We start from the raw sequence: 20,985 nt of genomic DNA, 5'->3' as shown, positions 1-20,985 counted from the left end.
AAGATTAGTTACGAATAAAACAGATAGCAAGTTGGTCACAAGACAAGGAACCTGAACAAAGAATATTGCTCATTAGCAGAAGTCAACCACATTCACTGCCAAGAGGACGGAAACGTGAGACCGAAGCTGGAAAAACGCCCCCACATAAATTGAAGTACCGAACATACAGTTGCCCAAGCAACCTTGTCGTTACAACCTGAATCGCATACTTACAAACGGATGTAAACGTTCTACTCAAAAAAATAGCGTTTGCAAAGGATAAACGTTACTTTTACAACTTATGCCCAATGAGGCTTGACGAAGGCCATTCATACAACGAGATCATTTCTATCTCTGATCAAATCTCAGAACTAAGGGTCAGAAACCCAAATCTGAGCTTGCTTAGGCTTCGCCATCAACCCGAAGAGAAACGAAATGTTTGATAACCAAATGGTGGATTGTAACGAAAGTCCCTCTCAAATCATCTTCGAAGCAATCTTTGTCCTCTGATGTTGGCATCTCTTGTTCTACGGTTCAGCTCTTCAACGTCCTCACGAAGATGCTCAATGCCAGGAGCTTGTCTGTAAACAGAAAGATGAATCAGTAGATTTATAACAAAAACATAACAAAAAAAGTATACACAAAGTATATCGAAGACTACACTAAGCTAGCTTATCTGAATAACAACAATGGAAATATTACCTTTCAATTTCTTTATTCATATCCATTGACATTTCCTTCATTACAGATAAAACGTTACTTAAATCATCAAGCATGTCATCCTGGGTTTCCCTTTCAGCCTGTAATAAACACAAAATGCAAACTATCAGAAGGCTAATCCATCAGCATCAACTAGACTAGATATAATAAGAAAGTTGTCTGAAATTACAGATACAACAAACAGATCCATCAAGTCCTATACCAGGAGAAAAATAATTTAACGGCATTCCTTAGCTTCGGGACTCAAACAAACTCACATTGATTTGCCCCTGAAATGTTTCTTTGTCATGATATGAGCCAGATCCGGACTTTTTCTTCTCATTAGTCCCATTTAGACCGAGGGCTTCGCGATCCTCGGCACTCTCCTTGTTGTTCTGATTAACTGCAACGTAACACGATCAATATCCAATCTAGCCTTCCAAACCACATAAACCAGAAGCATATAATAAAAGGAACTGCCCAAAATGTGACATCTGCAACTATTGCTGTACAATACGAATTGAGGCATTCAGAACCACATTTACAGAAGGCTTCAACTACCGTGAAAACTATAACCATAGAATTATATTCATGGTGAAATGATTAAGCAATTACCTCGGCCAACCATTGGTCCCGTGATCTTCTTAGTCTTCGTAGGCTTCCAGGACTTCGAAAAAAATCCTCCTAAACTACCCAGCAGCTTCTCTCCCTGCGCATACCAGCAATCAGACGTTACCCAACGAGTAAAACTGTCATAGAATAGTCAAGCGAACTGAATTCTGTTTCATCATTACCATTCCGCTACGATGCGCAAGGCTAGACCGTCAGATAGTACACAATGAACAAGACACTACTGTAGTGTGCTTGCCAAGTAGCAAGCATACCTAGATGCACTAACATTTACAAATCCAGACCTGGGAGTAAAGTCGCGAATTCTATGCTGTCTACGCCTTACGATTTCTGTTTGTAATGCCACATAGTACGCGGTAGAGACGTTAGAAAGTTAAAATCCTGAAACCCAAGAAAGTACAAAAGCATACCCTGCTCAGATGTTGGTCAATATCGACGGCCTTATCGTGGGTGCGCGTTATCTGATCCCCCTGATCAACCAGACTTATGAGGGTTTGGGATCCAACGGCCATGGTATCCTCTGCAACTCGGAGACAATTTCTCAGCGTATCTGAAGTCTCCTGCGACTTCTTTACGGCGTGCTTCTCCAGATCCGCCACCGCCTGATTAACGAACTCATCGTCATGGTCTCCACTCCCATCGCGGTATCCACCCTTGGCCCTCGAATTCCCGTAACTGAAAAGTTCATCATCATCTGCAGATTGAGTTTTGATCACGCCCTTCTTCCCATCACTGCCACCACGAGGTGGCTTTGGGTAAGCATCCTCGTCATCGAAGGGGTTTCTAGGACCCCGTCTTGCCATAGTTTACACCCTGCGGAAAATTGTACAAACCTTCTTTTTCTTCACGGCTACGAAAATAGGACACAGCGTGTTCGCACCCCGACCAGTTACTTCTGCTTGAATTTTAAGTGTCTGGAGAAGAGATCCAGATTCAGTGAAAACTATGAGAAGGGGGGGGGGCATTAATAACAACCTTACACCCACAACAGGAAAGAAATCACATGAACCCTGGATATGAACTCCCCAATGTACAACAAACGGCGATCTAAATGTATCACTCCCTAATTGAACACCAAACCCATCGGGCACTTCTACGAAACAAGCAAAACCACCCAATTAAGCAGTTCCAACACTAAAACTTGACCACTCGACCATTCAAGCACCACACAAACCCCAAATGGACTTGCACCAACGCAACCTTCTCAAAACGTAATTGAACAAAGCAAGACATAAGTGCGGGTTCCAAAGCCTCAAAAACTTAAAAACAGGGGCCACCAAATACTTCGAAAGAAAACTCAAGAACAGAGCCAAGCGCCTCACCTTGCGACGAAAGCTACAGAGGACGGGAGAGATGAAGCGAATGCAATTGGGAGCTCAACTGTGAGCACAAGAAGTATATCACGAAGAGTGAAAGCTGGAAGACGAAAGGGGAGAATGATCGTTCAAAGGGCAAGACGAAGGCGAGACGTTGAAGTCAAAAGCGTGGGGGGGTGAATAGGGTCGGGGGGTGGCCCACGCGCTCTGGGGAGGCTCAAAGGGCAGGTTCCGCCTCGCAATAGGGGATGCGAAGCGAAGAAACTGAGTTAGTGCGTGCAAGGGCAGTGCTGTGCTACCAGCAAGTCTCCCGCGGAACAGGAAAATGAATCGGTAGCGAAGGAGGAAACCCAATCGGACCACTGCATTGGAGGACTCCATGCCCCGCCCAGATCGCGAGGACACCACCCCACATCACGCAACTCGCCACCGACGCCAGCAACTTGGACCACCGCTGCCGCGCATTCGGCGTCGCGTGGTGGATCGCGCATTTCTATTCCCCGCCGCGTGCTGGTAGGTGCTGTGACGTGACGCCTTTGGACGTCTGTTCGCGTTCACTTCCGAGCCCGGCGATGACGGCGGCAGCGGCGGCGGGTTTCTTTTCCGTCACGCCCTGTTCCATGGATCGGGCCGCTTCCGCAAGTTGGCGATTATTATTAGGCGATAGAACGACGTTCCCACCCGTTCCCGAAGGGTTCTCCGAAAATCGTGGTTTTCATAGGAAGAAGATGTTAATTGTTCAATTAAGGTTTGGTATGGTGTTAACTAATGTTTTTGATTGATTGAAGGGCTTCCACTACATGACGTAAGCGTATAGGAGAAATTTTAAATATATATTTATATATATATATATACATACATTTTTGTTTTATTTTATTTTATTCAATAAAAATACGATCCAATCAATTTTGAAACACATGTGCTAAGTAGATTCAGACTTCTGATTTAGAAAAAGTCCTAATATAAGAAAAACAGCGTTTCAATTAATTCAAACTTGGGTTTGTGTTTTAGAGTTTAGCTTTGCGAATATAAAGCAATCAGATTCCACCAAGTTTAGAAAAAAAAAACAAACATACAAACAAAACAAAATATAATCTACAGGTAATTTATATATTCTGCTATTCAAAAGTCAGGGTATTTGAGTGGTCCTCAAAGGTAGTTGATATATGCATAACTTTATGCTTATAGTACATAATTTTATGTTTATGTTGCCAATAATAAATATCAAATATATTATGATTAATATTTTATGGTTCGAAAGGATTTGTAAAATTAAAAATACTCTACATTTGTTGGTAATCTAAACTAATACAACTGATCTTTGAAATAGGGATAATTTTATTTCTTATTTATTTATAATTTTTTCTATTGGTAACAATAACAACAGTAATAGTGGGCAATTATTGTACTTGACACATGCAGTCATGTGAGTAACTAAAAATCTCATTAAAATACAGCCAAATACAGATTTTTTTTATATATATTTTTTATTTACTTGGAACATGAATACGTACATGACATACACAAGATAAATAATAGTCAAAATCATAATTTGTCTATTCAAAAAATACTGGGTAAGGTGGCTCTTGTGAGGAGGAAAACATTTACACCAACAAATAAATCAAAACGGAATGTATTCGTTAAAATATATTTTCATTGTTTCTGAAGTTCACAAAACTAATCTCAAAGTATAAGATGTAATGTTTCATATTATTGTAAAAAAAAAAAGCAGCGCTGTAAAGTACTTAATTTTCTACTGCTAAGCAAAAAAATGTATTGTTTTGTTTCTTCTTCTTTTTTTCATTTTAGCTTTTTATTATTATTTTTTATTTTTTATTTTTTTATTTTTTTAACAATCACAGTGAACATAAAAGTAGTTCAATTATCATTTTTTGATCAAGGTTCTTTTTTCTTTATTCTTTTTTAAAAGTAGTTTATTTAAGAATAAATAGCAGTAATAAATTACTTCTTTTTTTATTATCTTTTAATTAGAACAATAACAAATACACACACACACACACACACACACACACATATATATATATATATATATATATATATATGACAAAAATTGTAATAGTTCATTTTATACATTCAAGCTACATATATATATATATATATATATACAAGAGAACACACTTTTGGTCAAAATTTTATTTTCACTTGACTAAATATTTGTAGTAATTATAATTTACTATGAATCCCATGTTCATTGAAGATATATAGATATACACACACACAAGCTCATAAATATATATATATATATATATATATATATATTCAAAGAAACAAACAAACAACAAGTAAAATTGCTTACTTATATGATTTAGAAGAATGTTCAAGATTAAAATTATAATTTTAGCTAATTTACAACATGTTTTTAATTTAACTCACTTAGACACTTGGAAAATTGAAAATATGTTCTTAATTATTTTATAAGTATTTGAAGTTTCTATTGTATTTATTAAAGGCAATAGAATTACATTTACATCTAAAGACAATTTTTGATAAAAACATAGATGTTAATTTAATATAAATTCAAATAAATCTTTAAATATTATATAAAAATTATGTATTGAACACAGATATAATCAACTACTAATAGTGCACTTATTGAATGAATCTTAATAAGTTAATAAAATAAATAATAAAAATCGAAATATAGCTCAATAAAGATATTTATATGCATATATATATATATATATATATAAGCATTAGAGCCTCTTGCTATATTTTGAAAGTAATCAATTAAAGAAAATTATTGATGCACCATATCAATTTTTTATATCAAGAAAACATGATCAATGTAAAAAATTGAATTTTGTATTAGAGTGTACTATTAAGATTTTTGTTTTATGAAACAACTAAAATATTTTTAAAATGTTTTATTTTCCTCAATGAAATGTTGTTAATGCTTCTGAAGTTTGCCAAACTTCTCCATGTGACCTCTGCACAACTTAAATTGACTAAAAAGTAGGCTTCAATGCTTTGGGCATATTTAAAAATCCAATATTTAATCTCAATACTGACCCAAAAATAATATATATATATATATATATATATATATAGATATATATATAGATAGATAATAGCACCCAAATAAAAAAAACAAAACAAAATTTTGAATTAAACAATTTTTTAGGCAAATATTATATACATGTTTTTTAAAAAAACCTATGATTTGCTTTTTGTAAAATATTCATCATCTACATCTCAACCACCACCCTTTCTCAAAGCAAAGAAAGAAAAAATTGGGCAAAAGAATGAGACATATTATTATCTAGTTGTGTACAAGAAATTCACATGAGATACGAGAAGGTCACATTGGATGTAGTAATATTAATTGGAGATAGGGATGTAACATTAACAATTCTCTTTATACATTTTACTTCAAACCATAATCAAAGTTTAATATGCAAAAACAAGTCATGCATTTTTTTATTTTTTTTTCTATTTAATATTTTTTTAAACCAATAAGTGCTTTAGTGCTCTCACTTTGTAATGCAGGAAAAATGAAGAAGAAACAATGCAATTGAAACAACAGATAAAAGCTTGATTGGGTTTTGTGCAATGGAGAAGTGGAGCATAACCACTGTTTTTGTTGAATTAATTGAGATTCGTGCAACCAACATAATTGGATGATATGACAAACAATCACTTAAGACTATGATATAAAAAGATATTTCCTATTTTAATTCATATACACGTATATTAAATTTTTATTTTTAAGAATAATTATGCAACTTAAATTATTTATATTTAATCCAAAAATATCATTATATATATATATAAATGCACATCAAAGAAAAAATGTCAAAAAAATCATAGTCAAATGGTTGTTTGTTTTGTAGTTGTTTTAAAAGAATTCAAAGTTCAACTATGCAATGATTTGTTACACTCAATATTAACAACATCAATACTAATAATAAATTAAATATCATGCCTATTTCTATGTTTTGTTACATATTTCAATGTATACCTTTGTTTTAGACTCAACCTTAAAAAAATTATACTTTCAAACAGTTTAAAAATATACATTTTTATAGAAATAACCATCAAATATAATCAATGACTTATTGTCTCTTTAGTTCTACCATGCATTCATGTCTGACTTTTTTTCAGATTTATATATTTTTAATTACTTAATATTTAAAAATACTTGAGGGATAGATCAAACATATCTAGTTTTAATTTAAGTTAATTGTGAAGCATTTTATAAGCTTGAAAGCATCATTAATTTGTGAATTTGATGTGAACAATTCTAAAATATACATTTGTAAAATGATTGTGATGTGACCAAGAAAGTCACAGTAGTTTCTTTTCTAAGTTTATTCTTGCATATGGTAGAATTTACATGTTTCATGAAAAACTTTTTGCAAAACCAACATCTTTTTGTCAATTCAACATCAAATATTACATTATAACAATGATTTCATATCTATGATTTTAGTACTTGTTGGGTAAATAAATAAATAAATATATATATATATATATATATATTGTTGATACTTGATAGTTTAAAATAGAATTGTCTCTTACTGGGTTGTAGGACAATTAAAATAGAAAATCATGCACCATGCTCTTTTTAATATTATTAATATTAAATGTAACAACTTAAAAAAAATATTATACTGCATGTTGGTTAAATTAAGAAAAAATATGCATTATTATCTCAATAGTTTTTGTATAGTGATAAACTAAAATTAAAAAAATACGTATGGTTTTGTACAAGTGAACTATCTTAGCATTATGTTCTTACAAAAGTTTTGGTATGCCATCATCTTTATTCATGAAAGGTTGCATATATCAAATATGGACTACACTCAGTTTTATTCTCATAGCATCCGTCAATGATTCCATGAAATTCTCACCAATATTGATAAAAACAGTGGAAAAATCAAATAAAAACATTTATTCATAGCACACACAGCTTCATGCTATACCACACCACCCCCTCTTGTTTTGAATGAAATCTTGCTCGATCCCAATATCAAATAACAAGGTGCAACTTTCCCGCAGATTTGATATCTATTCATCCAAATTTTATAAGATAAATGCACGAGAGTATATATTTTAAAGAAGAAACACAGTCAACTTGCCACTCTTGCCGCATCCCCAAAATTCCTGTTACCAAAATAAAGTAAATGAAACAAAAAAAAAAACTCCCCAATCAGGAAATCAAGAAGGGGACCCAATTGAATGAAGTGCAATAAGGATTGTTCATTGAATGACTGTTGTAAGAAGACGGGCACTTCCCCGCTCTAGAAGACCCGCTGCCTCTTTGTCGCTCTTCGCTGCCCTGCCCCTGCCCCTGGGGACGACGGGGCTGGGTTGTGGGGGGGGGGGGGGGGGGGGGGGTGTGTGAGAGTAATAATAGGCAGGCTCAGCCGACCTCCAACTCGTGCTGGTCCTCGTCCTCAGAACGTTCTAGGTTTCGTTGCCTTGGCCACACTCCAGCACAGGCATCACCCTCTGCACTGCTCTGTTGTGCTCTCTCGGCACCCAGATACACACCCTCTCACACCCACGCAACACCCTCTTCCTCCGCTTCTCCCTCCCTCCCTCCCTCCCTCTTCTTCCTCCTCCTCCTCCTCCGCTGCCTCGGCCTCGTAAGGCGGTGTGCCCTCTCAATCCCCTCCCTCCCTCCTTCCTCTCCCTGGATCGCCGCCTGCCTTCAATTTGCTGTGTTTGTCAGCGGGTGAAAGCGTGTCGCGAGTGATTGGGTCGCGCTGAGTGTGTGCGCTTGGGTTTGGCCGGGTGTTGTGGAGTCTGTGTGGGTTTGGGTTTGGGTTTGTTAGTGGGAACGCGGGTTCGTTGGAGCACCTGCTGCGCGGCTATGGCGGAGAACCAGGCGAGTCTTCTGTTGCGGAAGCAGTTGAAGGATTTGTCTAGGAATCCCGTGGATGGGTTCTCGGCTGGGCTTGTGGACGACTCGAGTGTGTTCGAATGGAACGTGACCATTATCGGACCGTCGGAGACTTTGTACGAGGGGGGTTTCTTCAACGCCATCATGAGCTTCCCTCCGGATTACCCCAACAGCCCTCCAACCGTTAGGTTCACCTCCGAGATGTGGCATCCGAACGTGTACCCTGATGGGCGCGTGTGCATCTCCATTCTGCATGCTCCCGGTGACGATCCCAATGGGTACGAGCTGGCGAGCGAGCGGTGGTCGCCTGTGCACACCGTGGAGACGATATTGATCAGCATCATCGCCATGCTTTCGAACCCGAATGATGAGTCACCCGCGAATGTCGATGCCGCCAAGGAATGGCGAGAGCAAAGGGACGAGTTCCAGCGCAAGGTGAGGAGGATTGTGAGGCGGTCTCAGGAATTCGCGTGAGACGGTAACGATCCTGCAGTGGCTGCAAGAGGGACATCCCCCCCACCCAACCCCCTCCCGAGCGATTAATGGTCGTGGCTTCGCTCCACCTTAGGCGTAGCTGTGGTATGCACAGTGCTATAACAGAAATTTTCGAGGAATGTGAGAATGCGTGGGTGCTATGTGGTATGTTGTAGTGGATTGAGAGAGTAGGGATTCAACCCATGTAAAGATTACTATGCACAGGAGGCCCTGGAGGTTGGCGGAGGAAAGCAACAGAGCATGGTTGTCGCAGAGTGCAGTTCAGGGGTTGCGTTCTGAGATGGGGCAAGGATTTATAAAGGGTGAATAAACACAATATGAATAGTCTTGCTCTCTTTCTGTTCCAGACTCGCCTGTCAACATTTTCCAACCATGTATGCCAGCGCTGACATGGCCAGTATGTGCAAATGCCTCTGGTTTTCATATTTGTATGGTGCATTCGCGTATGTGCTAATTAAATATCACAGGGGTCTCTTTTGCAAGGAAACTATGTTTTACACGCAGCTATTACCTGTTATGGTCGGTTTTGCAACTTGCAAGAGTATTTGTTTTCATTTACATTGGACTTCCTTTGCCTGGTCACCAGGTATTGTAGTGCGGTCAGGTGTATGAACTTAGTGTAATGGATTTGTGATTAAATTCCAGCCAAGACACACTTCATACTAAAACTCGATAAGTTTATGTGTGTATTGTTCAGGGTGCATTTAACCTAAGATTAGGGTGTCGTGATTCATTTTTGTCCATCCATTTCTTTAGATACTCCTTTTTTCGCTCATGTTTTGTTTTTTTTAAAAAATGAAAGTTTACAACGGTTTTGTTACATTATTTATCCTTTGGTAGTTCTAGAATGTGAAATTTAATTATTAAAATCTTTCAAATAGACCGCTTCAGTTTCACCATGGAACGCAGTGGACGGTGTTCACGTTTGATAGCATGTTTTCGTTTCTGATGACAAAACAAGAGCTGAAGATGTCGAAGAAATTAATGCTGTCAGGCATCTCTTCTGTGATTTGTTGGAACGGCTACACACAAATCTGTAGACCTCCAATTGGGATATCTAAATATATTGGGATATGGTTCATGTGTGACCATGTTTCCTTTGAATATAAATCATAAGCTTAACTTATGAAGGGCTTTTGAGTGACCTAATCTTGATGATATCGAAAAGAGAACAGGACGTGAAGTATAAGGGATAGCAGACTCAGAGAGTTTTTGTTCATTTTTCGGTCTACTTAGATGCTGATGACCACAATATTTGTCCCATTGGAGGACAATTTAGTTGGTGGCAGTACTTTCCTCACATGAGTGGGTCAGGGACCTTGTGCTTGCTCAACATGGGCCACTCTGAATCTGTGCCACTGGTACAGTCATGGAGTCTCAGAGGCACAGCTTAGAACCATTTCTGGCAAACACAATCACATACTATTATCATACTGTTTACAGGGAGATGAAGCGGAACCAAGGAAAAGTCCTCAGGAACAATGCAAGGTGGTTTACTGATGTGTAGATTTACTTTCCAAAACTTAGTTTGCAACCAGATCAATGGCTTGAAATGAGGGCTGCCACAGCTAAAATCACATGGATGACAATATTAGTCAAGTTTTCTCTTTCTCTCAAGGGAAGATTACAGGCTGATCTGCCAACATACTGGCTTGCAAATGATTCTTGATGTGATAGTTCAAAATTGAAACTGGGACTTCAGCACGACTTGAATTTGTGGTCTCAGTTTAAAAGTGGTGGAAAGCATACATCTGTTTATTAATTATTGAGTGAAAAACCTGCACACTGCTTTGTTAGGATCCTCTAGCCATTGCACGTGTCAGAATCCCTAAAATGTATTATAAAGAGAAATGCAACACAAGGCTGAGACCACAACCTGCACAATGATAGCTACAGGGTGGAGCACTTAATACATGATTGGAAGAGGCCTCCAAATGCATCTGTCCACAGTCCCACAGCCAGCAAAATCAGAACACTGCCGAGCTTCTCCTTGACATAGTGCTTCTCCATATCAAGGGTAGCAAAAGCCTGTCATATACTGTCAGGCTGCTCCATGTGTTAATCCTACATGCCTGTGAGCATTCCAACAGCTAAAATGATTCTACATGCATACTTGCTCATGCATACATAAATTACGGGTATTTATATTAGTAGATGGAACAATAAACTACTACTACCAACCCTTCCTCCTCTCAACACCTAAAAACAGAGATAAAGTAAAGAAATTTCTATAATGTAAATAAGTGATTGTGAGATTTGGCCAAGTCAGTAGAATGGTCTTAATAACATTGACCACTGCAACATCTAAAACACAACTTTCTGAGTGCCAGAATGGATTCATAGTTGCCCTGCTATGAATGGTCGGTAGGTGGACACATGACATTGACGAATCCCAGCACCACTAATACTCACATTCTTCAAACCAGGTTTTAATCGAAGCTGTGGCAACACCCTCAGGGTACAAGAGAATCAAACTACTAGTGACCTGGCCAAAACGGAAAAATCATTCACCGTTGTCAACTTTCACGTGAAGTTTTACAGACTGATGCGAAAAAACTGAGAAGGCATGAAGCGGTGCGCTGAACTGAGAATGTTTCGAAGGCTGCCGGCGGTTGCCCGTTGCCCGTTGCCCATGCAAACAGCGACGAAAACCATCGTGAGCTTGACGACGCAACTGTCTCTCGTTGCGGCAATCAATCTTAATGATGCTGGAATCATGAACCACTCAACTGACAGATCTGCTCTTCCCCTGCCCCTCCATCATCTCCCTTCAAGCGTCGAACCGCTGATCCCTCCTGAGATTTCCCGTATCTTTCACGCTCTGACGAAGCCCGGTTGCGAACCCCAAATGCTAACCCACGAATGAATTACAGTGCCCTATGAATAAACAATAAGATAGATGTCGTCAAACCGACCTCGACTCCACGCTCCACGAGGAGATGTATTTTTTCATTTTTACGATGAATGATATATATCATCCATTTATGTAGCGACTGAGCTTGGTTTCAAAATGGCGACGAACGTTAAATCCTTACGGGGAGTTACTGAATGTCGCGGGAGCTCACTATTCAATTCGACGTCGTTACAGTTTGTCACAGTGTTCCTTGCAATTCGTTGTCGTTACAGTTCGTCACCGTGTTCCTTGAATTTCTTTAACTCGCATTCTTGCTACCTGGAATTTTGTGTCTGCAAGGCGTGTCCCGGTCTCTATGTTCTTTAGTTGACGGAGTTTCTAAGAATAGCAGTTTATTGAAGTGTTTGGAGATCGGCACTTGCTTCTTATCAGGACATCGAGGAATGGAAATTCAGAAAGAGTGTTGAGAGGATTGAACGTTTGAGTACTTTATGTCGGGTTCAGCTCGCGCAAATATTTATTGATCTTTACTTAGTCTATATCAGATTGTGCTTGTACTTTTTTTAGGTGCTCTTTTATACTAGAGGTGATTTCTCGGCACATCAGTGCCGCATTGTGAGGGTGAGTTATCACTATTTATGCATGTCGGCACACAAGGTGTTTCTTTCGTCGTCTAGCTTCACCTTTTTAGATTGATAAAACAGAACATACTATCAGCTAACAGATTGCAATCTGTTAGCTGATAGTATGTTCTGTTCATTTTTCAGGAATGACATTAGTGTCAACTCAACACGAGTATGTTTCGGGTATTTTAATTCATAACATGCTGCAGGGTCGAAGATCCTAGTACCAGGTGCATTGCAAAGTGCTTGGATTTCACACAATGTGTTTTAATCCCGGCACTGGAGCTTCGGAGATCGCATGTGCGTTCTGTCTGTCATTTGGTATTTTCAATCTCTTAACAGTAATATCTCAAATGTTGTCCTCAGGAACTGAAGAGGGTATGGCAAATGATCAATTGGAGGATTTGGGCTACCAGATCACTTTTGGATACATATGCTACCTCGCGTTACTCCCCGCAGACGTTACTTTGATAATTGAAGGGCTCCACGAATTCGTGATCTGGTCACGTGTTCCTCAGATTGATTCTGTGCCTCTCAAATGGAACTCATTTCCTGCTATCCTTCATTTGTTTGTTTGTTTGTAAACATAACATTGCTCGGCTTGTGGTGCCAACAGCACGGGCTGCCTATTAACTAGAGAATGCGATTCAAATATATAAAACGCATGAGCCAATAATAGAGGTCAGCCTCCAACAGTCTACTACTAATGCCCCGTAGCAGATTGAATGCGCTCTAGATGTTTCCTGAGGTTTTAAAATAATATATCATTATTCAACTAATTAATGTATTAAGCACTCTAGTTAATTTAATTTCTTAGAATCAATCTCAAGACCTCATGCTTTTAAAGACCTACCCCTACCATATAAATTAGCCTTAAATATAGACATCTAAGTCTAAAAATTAAAATATTATTTGATTAAACAAGGATTTTATCTTCATCAATTATTTGCATATTGCTCTCAAACTTGAAGGCAATATACAAGCAAGAAGTGAAGAGAGAATCATTATATTGGTTCAATTTCTTATAAATAATAAACAATTGCTTAATATTCATGTAGAATTTAGTTTAAAGATTGATTTGTAGAAGTCATATATGATTTGTTTTAATAAAATATTTATTAATAAAGTACTTTATGAGCATATATATATATATATATATAAAATAAAAAATAACATAAATAAATATAAATATAAATATATAAAATTACTTTATAAGTACTTATAAGTAATTAGTATATTAAATAATTGGCTTATAAGTTGGTTGCATGTTGTACATGTTGACCATTTGTAGTACATGTTGGCCATGTGGCATACATATTGAAAACTTGCCTTATAAATTAGACACATGTTTTACAAATTGAACATGTGTTGGATGACTCATAGAACATTGTGAAGTAATTCTTTAGTTAAATAGTATATTTACAGGCAAGAATAAAGTCTTCTTCACTTTTGTCAATACCTTTTTTGTGTTTTTATCTTAGTTCAAGAATCCATAATTTCTTTGTATTTAGCAATAATTATTCTAATTTCTATTTTATATATATTTTTTTATTTGTCTTTTATATATATATATCATAAAAATTTATTACTTCTTTAAATTTTTGTTATCATTTATATCCTTGATAATTTGAAAAAATTACTAATTTATTATATATTTTTTATTTTAGAAGTGAGTTGATTATTTCACTTCTTATTATTGTATTTTAAAGGTTGTATGCATTTATCTTTAAACTAATATTTTTTTGTTTTTATTTATTTTTTGTTTTGTTTTGTTTTGTTTTGTTTTGTTTTTTTTTTAAAATTCTTTTCTCAAAAAGAGTGGACTACTCTTTTTTGTATTTTTTTATTTGATATTAGATATTATAGATTATCTTTTTCTAATTAGACTTATAGATTTATTAAAGTTGTATATTGTAGAGAGAGAAGAAAAATAAATTAAAAATATTAAATTTAATAGAAATAAGAATAAATTTGCTACTATTGTAGACCTTTATAAACTTGTCAACATTCTTAGAATAAAATTTTACATATTACTAATATCAACTATAGAAATACTATTCCTATAATTGAAGAGAAATCAACATTGAGGTCTAATGTCTATGATAAGAAATTATATAATCAAGAAAATCAAGTAGATCAATTTCACAAATAAATTTTAATATTGTTGCTATCCTAAACATAAAAGAGACAAATTAGTAGATTAGAGAAGTTTCATGGAATAAGTTCAAAAATTTAAAGATTTCCACAATAATTTAAGCTTTATTTAAAATTACATCCTTTCCAATATCATGATAGATTTACTAAAGTTGGATTTATGAGTACATTTCTATTTAAGAGTTTTTTTTTTTTTTTTTTTTTTTTTTTTTTTTTTTGATTTATACCTTTAATGGAAAATAATTTATAATCTATATATGATCTAAATTTATTTTTGAAAGTTTTATAGTCAAGTTTAGTAAAAATAATCAAAAGAATGTAGAAAAAATAAAGTTCTTATCTTTATAACATAGATCAAAATTAACTACCATCTATAATGCCAAATTCTAAAGCCTTATTTGCAATGTGGATTGGAAGACTAAAGTCTTATCAATCAATTTTAATATGTATTAAAAGATAATACCAAATATTAATTATTTACTAGACAAAAAGTAGCTTCATTAAAATAATTTATTTCTTAAGTCATTGTATGCATAAAAACTTGGTCAAGAAGTTCATATGCCATTTAAAATTTTTAGTAGGAATTTTTATCTTATTTGTAAAGAAAAAAAGTAAATCATTGCAGATTTGCATAGATTATGAAGAACTTAACAAGATTATTATTAAAAATAGGTACCATCTATATTTGCTATTATGACTTCTTAATCAAATAAATCAAAGAAAGATCTATAAAAAAATAGATCTGTATAGAATATGTAATATAATATACATTTAAAAAAGAGATAAAAAACTATATATTTCAAACAAGATATGGACATTTTAAATATGATTTCATGTCTTTTAGATTCAAAAATGTACTAATTTCTTTTTAACATCTAATGAATAATATTTTTTTGAGATTTTTTAGATGTTTTTGTTGTTTTTTTTGTTTGAATAACATTCTAATCTATTTTAAGAATATAAAAGCACGAATTTACATAAATTTTTGTCATACATTATAAAAACTTAAAGATATAAGATAATAAGCTAAGATGGAAAAATATATATATTTTATATAATTTAAGTTTATTTCTTAAGATGTATCATTTCAAATGATGGCTTTATGATAGATCCTAAGAAATTTCAAACTATTATGGATTCAAAGATTCTACAAATAATAAGAAGCATTTAATATTTTAATTTTTTTTGAATTATTATTAAAATATTATCAATTTTTTTAAGTTAGAATTTTATTTATAAATTTGACCTATAAATAAAAACTTGAGTAAAATAAAGAAGCTAAAACAACATTTGAAGCTTTGAAGATAATTTTTATTATAACACCAATTTTTTATTACATTATTATTATTATTATTATTATTATTATTATTATTTTTTAATAAAAAAAATACATTAGACTTTACCTTGGATGAATTTTTTTTACAAATGAAAGTAGATGAAAAATCTCACCATATTTCTTTTATTAAAAAAATATATAACAACAAAGATTAATTACAAGATCCACAATAAAGAATTTTTTGCAATTATAGATTTATTTCAAGAACATTGCCATTACTTAGAAGAAACTTTTAATTTACTGACTATTTATCTAGTTTTTTGAGAAACCTAAGTATTTTACATTAGCACATGCTTTGAATTATTGTCAAGTCCATTAAAAAATATCCTTGCCAAGATTTGTATTCAATAATACTTATTGGTCAAGAAAATAGTAAGATTTGTTAAATGTCTTATATAGATGTTTTTATTTTGTCCCAAAAGAAGTAAATGTAGCTTTGCATTGACAAAAATATTGAAGAACAAGCACTTTGAAGATACAACACTTAGCATCAGTGAGGTTGCACTCAAAGAGAGTATGGAATAAAATGTTTCTCACTTCCAATACCCATTACTTATAGGTAGTGGTTGCTGCCCTAAAATACAACCTCGACTCTTTGACTTTTACACACGTGACCATAGGATCCTTTTGGCATCTCATGAGCCTCAAGGGTATCCTATAACACATATTAATGACTCATACTTAGTCTTTGGATATTCCCTTGTTAATACTTTATCCTTTTGATTTTGACTCTTGGTCCATGACTTCGTCCTATATCCATTGGATGCCCTTACCATATACCAAGAGTCAAACCTTTGACCACTAGCAACTTACTTAAGTTAATATCCTCTATAAGGTAACTTATTCTACTTTTAGTTTAACACTCCAGCTTAGCTATTGGTCAAGTGGCTTTTAATACTAATACCTTTGTCAACATGTAGTATCTATCTTTTACTAATGTCTTTGTCAATAAATCAGCAAGCATTTCGTCCGTTGTACAATACTTTATATCAATCACTCCCATTTCAATCTTCTCTCTTAGAAAGTGATGTTGAATGTCAATGTGCTTGATCTTTGAATGATGCTTTGGATTCTTTACAAATGTAAGACATCCTTGATTGTCACACTCCATTTGAGTTGCTTCCATTTGCACATCTCCAATGTCTTCCAAAAGTTGTCTCAACTATATTACTTCCATTGCACCACGACTTGCTGTCATGTACTCCGCCTCCATTGTTGACCTTGTAATTGTTGATTGTCTCTTACAATTCCATGAAATTGCTCCCACTCCAACAAAGAATACATAGCCCATTTTTGACCTTCTATCATTAGCATCTCCAGTCCAATCCGCATCACAATAACCATGCAAACTAATATTATCACCTCCAAGGCATAATTTGAAGTTCAAAGTATCTTTTAAGTACCTCATGATCCTTTTGATGGTTGTCGAATAGATTGGTCCAGCCTTTGATATGTGTTGGCTCACAACACTCACTGCATATGCAAGATCCAGCCTTGTGCCATCCATTGCATACATAAGTGAGTCCACTGCTGCCTTGTATAGAACACCTTGCATTTGATCTTCAACTTCAGCAAACTCTTCATTCGTGAGCTTCATCAACTCCAAGTTTGCCTCGAATGGTGTTCCAATAGGCTTACACTCCTTTATGTTGAATCGATTTAACACTTCTTCAATGTACTTGCTTTGGCTCATTGTAATGGTCTTCTTAGCACGATCTCTTACAAACTCCACTCCTAAATAATATTGAAGCTCTCCCAAATCACTCATTTCATATTTCTTTTTTAACTTTACCTTCAATCAATCCATCATCTTCAATGTATTGGTTAAGATGATCAAATCATCAATATAGAGGATGACAATCAATATGAACCTATTTGATTGCATCACATGTAAGGAATAATCAGCCTCATTCCTCACAAATCCTTCACTGACAAAGAATATATCAATGCATTGGTACCATGCCCTTGGTGATTGCTTTAGCCCATACAAAGATTTCTTCAACTTACAAACAAGGTGTTGTTTGCCTTCTTCAACAAATCCTTGAGGTTGCTCCATGTAGATGTCTTCTTCTAAACTTCCATTCAAGAAAGCCGTCTTCACATCCATTTTATGCATTTCCAAGTCCAATGCTGCCCCAATTACCACAATGGTTCCAATGGTGGTGAATTTGGCCACGAGAGTAAATGTGTCATTGAAATCCACACAAGCAACTTATGAGTAGCCTTTAGCAACCAATCTTGCCTTATACTTCACTATATTACCCATTGCATCCCTCTTGGTTCTAAACACCCACTTACAACTAATTGAAGATCGATTTGGTGGAAGTTGAATCAATTCCTATGTTCCATTATCCATGAGTGATTTGTACTCTTCTTCTATAGCATTCTCCCACTTCAATGCATCCGTGGACTTTATTGTATCACATAAACTCAATGAATCAGCAAAAAGTGCAACATTGGCATGTTCTTCACTTACTTAAGAAAAGATGTGGTCTTTCTACCATTCACCACGTGGTTTTCTTTCTCTCAAAGGATATCTCCTTTTATTTGAAGAAGACCCTTCTTCTTGCATTCCAACCTTCTTCTTCCTCAATGCTTGTCTTTTCTCACTCAAAAGTTGATATTCTTCATCATTATCACCACCTTCAATATCTTCATTGTCTTCATTGTTGATTCTAGTAATTGAAGGCACATTATGATTTACCTTCTTTGGCACTTGATCTTCACTTCTATTTCCTCCATCCTCATTGTCATCATCATCTTCTTCTTCTTCTTCTTCTTTCTTTGCTGAACTTGAAGATGTGTCCACAAATACACCTTCACTCCTACTTGGATACTCTTCTAAGTACTCAAAAGTACTCTTATGCTCCAAAAACTCTCCAATTGATGGTGTCTTCATTGGTCCACAAACATCAGATTGTACAATCTGTAATAATTTTGTTGTACACTGTTGTAATACGCAAAGTCTTGCTTGAGAATCCTTTGGGTACTTGGCTGTGGAAGGAAGAATAAAAATTGTAATAAAAAAATCCTAATTCTAATAGAATACTAAAAATGCTCTAATTAGACCATAATAAAGCTAAGTAAACTTAATCAAATTCAAAAAAACCTCAAAGAAATTTCAAACAAACAATAAGAATTTTTAAAAAAATATTAGAAGGATTACAAATATCACTCAAATACATCTGAATTCAATCTTAATTTAATTCTAGTTAAAATCCTATTGAACTTCATTCAAACTTTAGGCCAAAACTAATTGAATCTTAAATCCTAATAAAATCCTAAACCCTAAATCAAATTCCAAACAAACCTTAAACGAAACCCTAACTAAATCCTAAACCAAAACCTAACCAAATCCTAACCAAATCCTAAATCAAACTATAACCAAATCTTAATCCAAATCCTAAACCCTAAACCAAACCCAAATCCAAACCCTCAATAAAATCCTAACCAAACCTTAAACCAAATCCCAACCAAATCCTAAACCAAATTCTAACCAAATCATAACCAAATCCTAAGCCCTAAATCAAATCCTAACTAAATCCTAAACCCTAAATTCAACCCTAATTAAAATCCTAAACCCTAAATCCAACCCTAATCCAAATCCTAAACCCTAAACCAAACTCTAACCAAACTCTAAACCAAACCCTAGTAATTCCTACAACAGATTTAAACCTCAATAACTAATAAATAAACCGTTGATCTTAACTCAAATTTTGCATAATTCTAAAAAATTAAGTTAAAAATAAGTACAAGAAAATTAAAAAGGATGAGAGTTACCAAATTGATGATAACTTCAAAAATGTACTCGGATATTGGCTGGCCTCCTTCTCCAATCTTGATGCCAATCTTCCAGAGCCGATATCTCTTCTTTACACCATTCGATTGATCTCAAATTTCTTATATACATAGAAAAATAATTCTAATATCCTCTTATGTAAGTTTCACTCCAATCCAAGTGGTAGATTGTAAGAAATCTTAAAAATCCTCACTAGACCTAAAATTCTACTTTTAGAGAGCTTGACCCACTTAAACCACAATATCCTTCAATTCAACTGTTAGATCGAGCTCAAATTCACAACACATATTGAACACAACTATGAACATAAACCTAAAAAATTTCACTCGTAGATCTATTACAAAACTCTTGAAATCATCCAAAACGTAAATCCTATTTTCTTTCATAAAACTCAAGTCATCTGAAACAAACCTTGACTTTGCAAAGCTCTTACAAAGTCTTAAAAACTTTAAATCATCCAAAATAAATATCCATAAAAACCCTATCCAATCATCTATCAAAGCCCACTCTTTGATCTGCCAAAGAGTCCCGGAGTCATTGTCGAGACTCGGTTTTGTGCCTCAGGGTCTGATTTCGACCCTGGTTCATAACCGGCCCTCTTCGGGTATCAACATCTAGTTATTTATTTATTTATTTATTATTATTATTAGAATTTATTCTTAACTTCCTCCTAAAGATGTCTATATCATTTATTTTTCCAATCTACCTTATTTTGCCTTATTTTTAGTCCTACAAAGTAAGTAGAAGTTTTTTTTTTTTTAAAAGAGTAACATTACTACTAAAAATTTTATTACCTTGCTATCTTTTATCCATATTTTTCTACCTTTTCTTTTAACTTGGATCTTATATAATAAGATCCATATTATCATCTTTCACTATATAATCATGTTATAATACGACAACGTGTTGCAACTCCACTTGGAAATGAAGCCTTTTGTTGTTTGCCTTGTATACATCCTTCATAAGCAAGTGTAATGGCATTTTGACTGAATACACCAAGATCCAAGCTACTTACCATGGATTGGAGCTCCTTCATGCATTTGGCATTCAAATGACCAAGTTGTTGATGCCTAATTCCAAACTTTTCTTGATCTTGTGGAAAATCAGCAAATGCCGCCACTTCAACTCCATTCACCTTCTTGCAATTGATGAAGTAGAGATTTCCAACTCTAAGGCCTTTGGCAACATGTTGGCCATCCAATGTCTTGACAAAACATCCATTCATATCAAATTG

The 20,985-nt window shown here is 34.8% G+C and overlaps 2 protein-coding genes across 2 annotated transcripts; one reads left to right on the top strand and one right to left on the bottom strand.

The window, feature by feature from the left end:
• Positions 1-127: 127 nt before the first annotated feature.
• LOC112291230 (SNAP25 homologous protein SNAP33) lies at positions 128-2,660 on the bottom strand. The gene is made up of 6 exons (XM_024538373.3): positions 2,631-2,660; positions 1,719-2,222; positions 1,294-1,387; positions 957-1,081; positions 682-779; positions 128-560 (listed from the first exon to the last, which is right to left on the bottom strand). Exons 2-6 carry the CDS (start codon positions 2,109-2,111, stop codon positions 461-463), a joined length of 810 nt encoding a protein of 269 aa, XP_024394141.1. The 5' UTR covers positions 2,112-2,222; positions 2,631-2,660; the 3' UTR covers positions 128-460.
• Positions 2,661-7,921: 5,261 nt separating this feature from the next.
• LOC112289985 (ubiquitin-conjugating enzyme E2 7) lies at positions 7,922-9,331 on the top strand. Its single transcript, XM_024535808.3, has one exon. The coding sequence runs from the start codon at positions 8,461-8,463 to the stop codon at positions 8,962-8,964; it is 504 nt and encodes a 167-aa protein (XP_024391576.1). The 5' UTR covers positions 7,922-8,460; the 3' UTR covers positions 8,965-9,331.
• The last annotated feature ends 11,654 nt before the right edge of the window (positions 9,332-20,985 follow it).

The sequence above is a fragment of the Physcomitrium patens genome, chromosome 1 (assembly GCF_059467195.1).
Source record: "Physcomitrium patens ecotype Gransden chromosome 1, ASM5946719v1, whole genome shotgun sequence".
NCBI lineage: Eukaryota > Viridiplantae > Streptophyta > Bryopsida > Funariales > Funariaceae > Physcomitrium > Physcomitrium patens.
Note: the sequence above shows the minus strand (reverse complement) of the source record. Positions and strands in the feature narration are given on the sequence as shown.

Excerpts from the sequence above, each read along its gene's own strand:
- LOC112289985 (XM_024535808.3), top strand. The coding sequence starts at position 8,461 with ATGGCGGAGAACCAGGCGAGTCTTCTGTTGCGGAAGCAGTTGAAGGAT.
- LOC112291230 (XM_024538373.3), bottom strand. The coding sequence starts at position 2,111 with ATGGCAAGACGGGGTCCTAGAAACCCCTTCGATGACGAGGATGCTTAC. Across the intron at positions 1,388-1,718 it reads TTGACCAACATCTGAGCAGG|GGAGAGAAGCTGCTGGGTAG; the intron begins GTATGCTTTTGT and ends TGGTATGCGCAG. Across the intron at positions 561-681 it reads ATGAATAAAGAAATTGAAAG|ACAAGCTCCTGGCATTGAGC; the intron begins GTAATATTTCCA and ends TTCTGTTTACAG.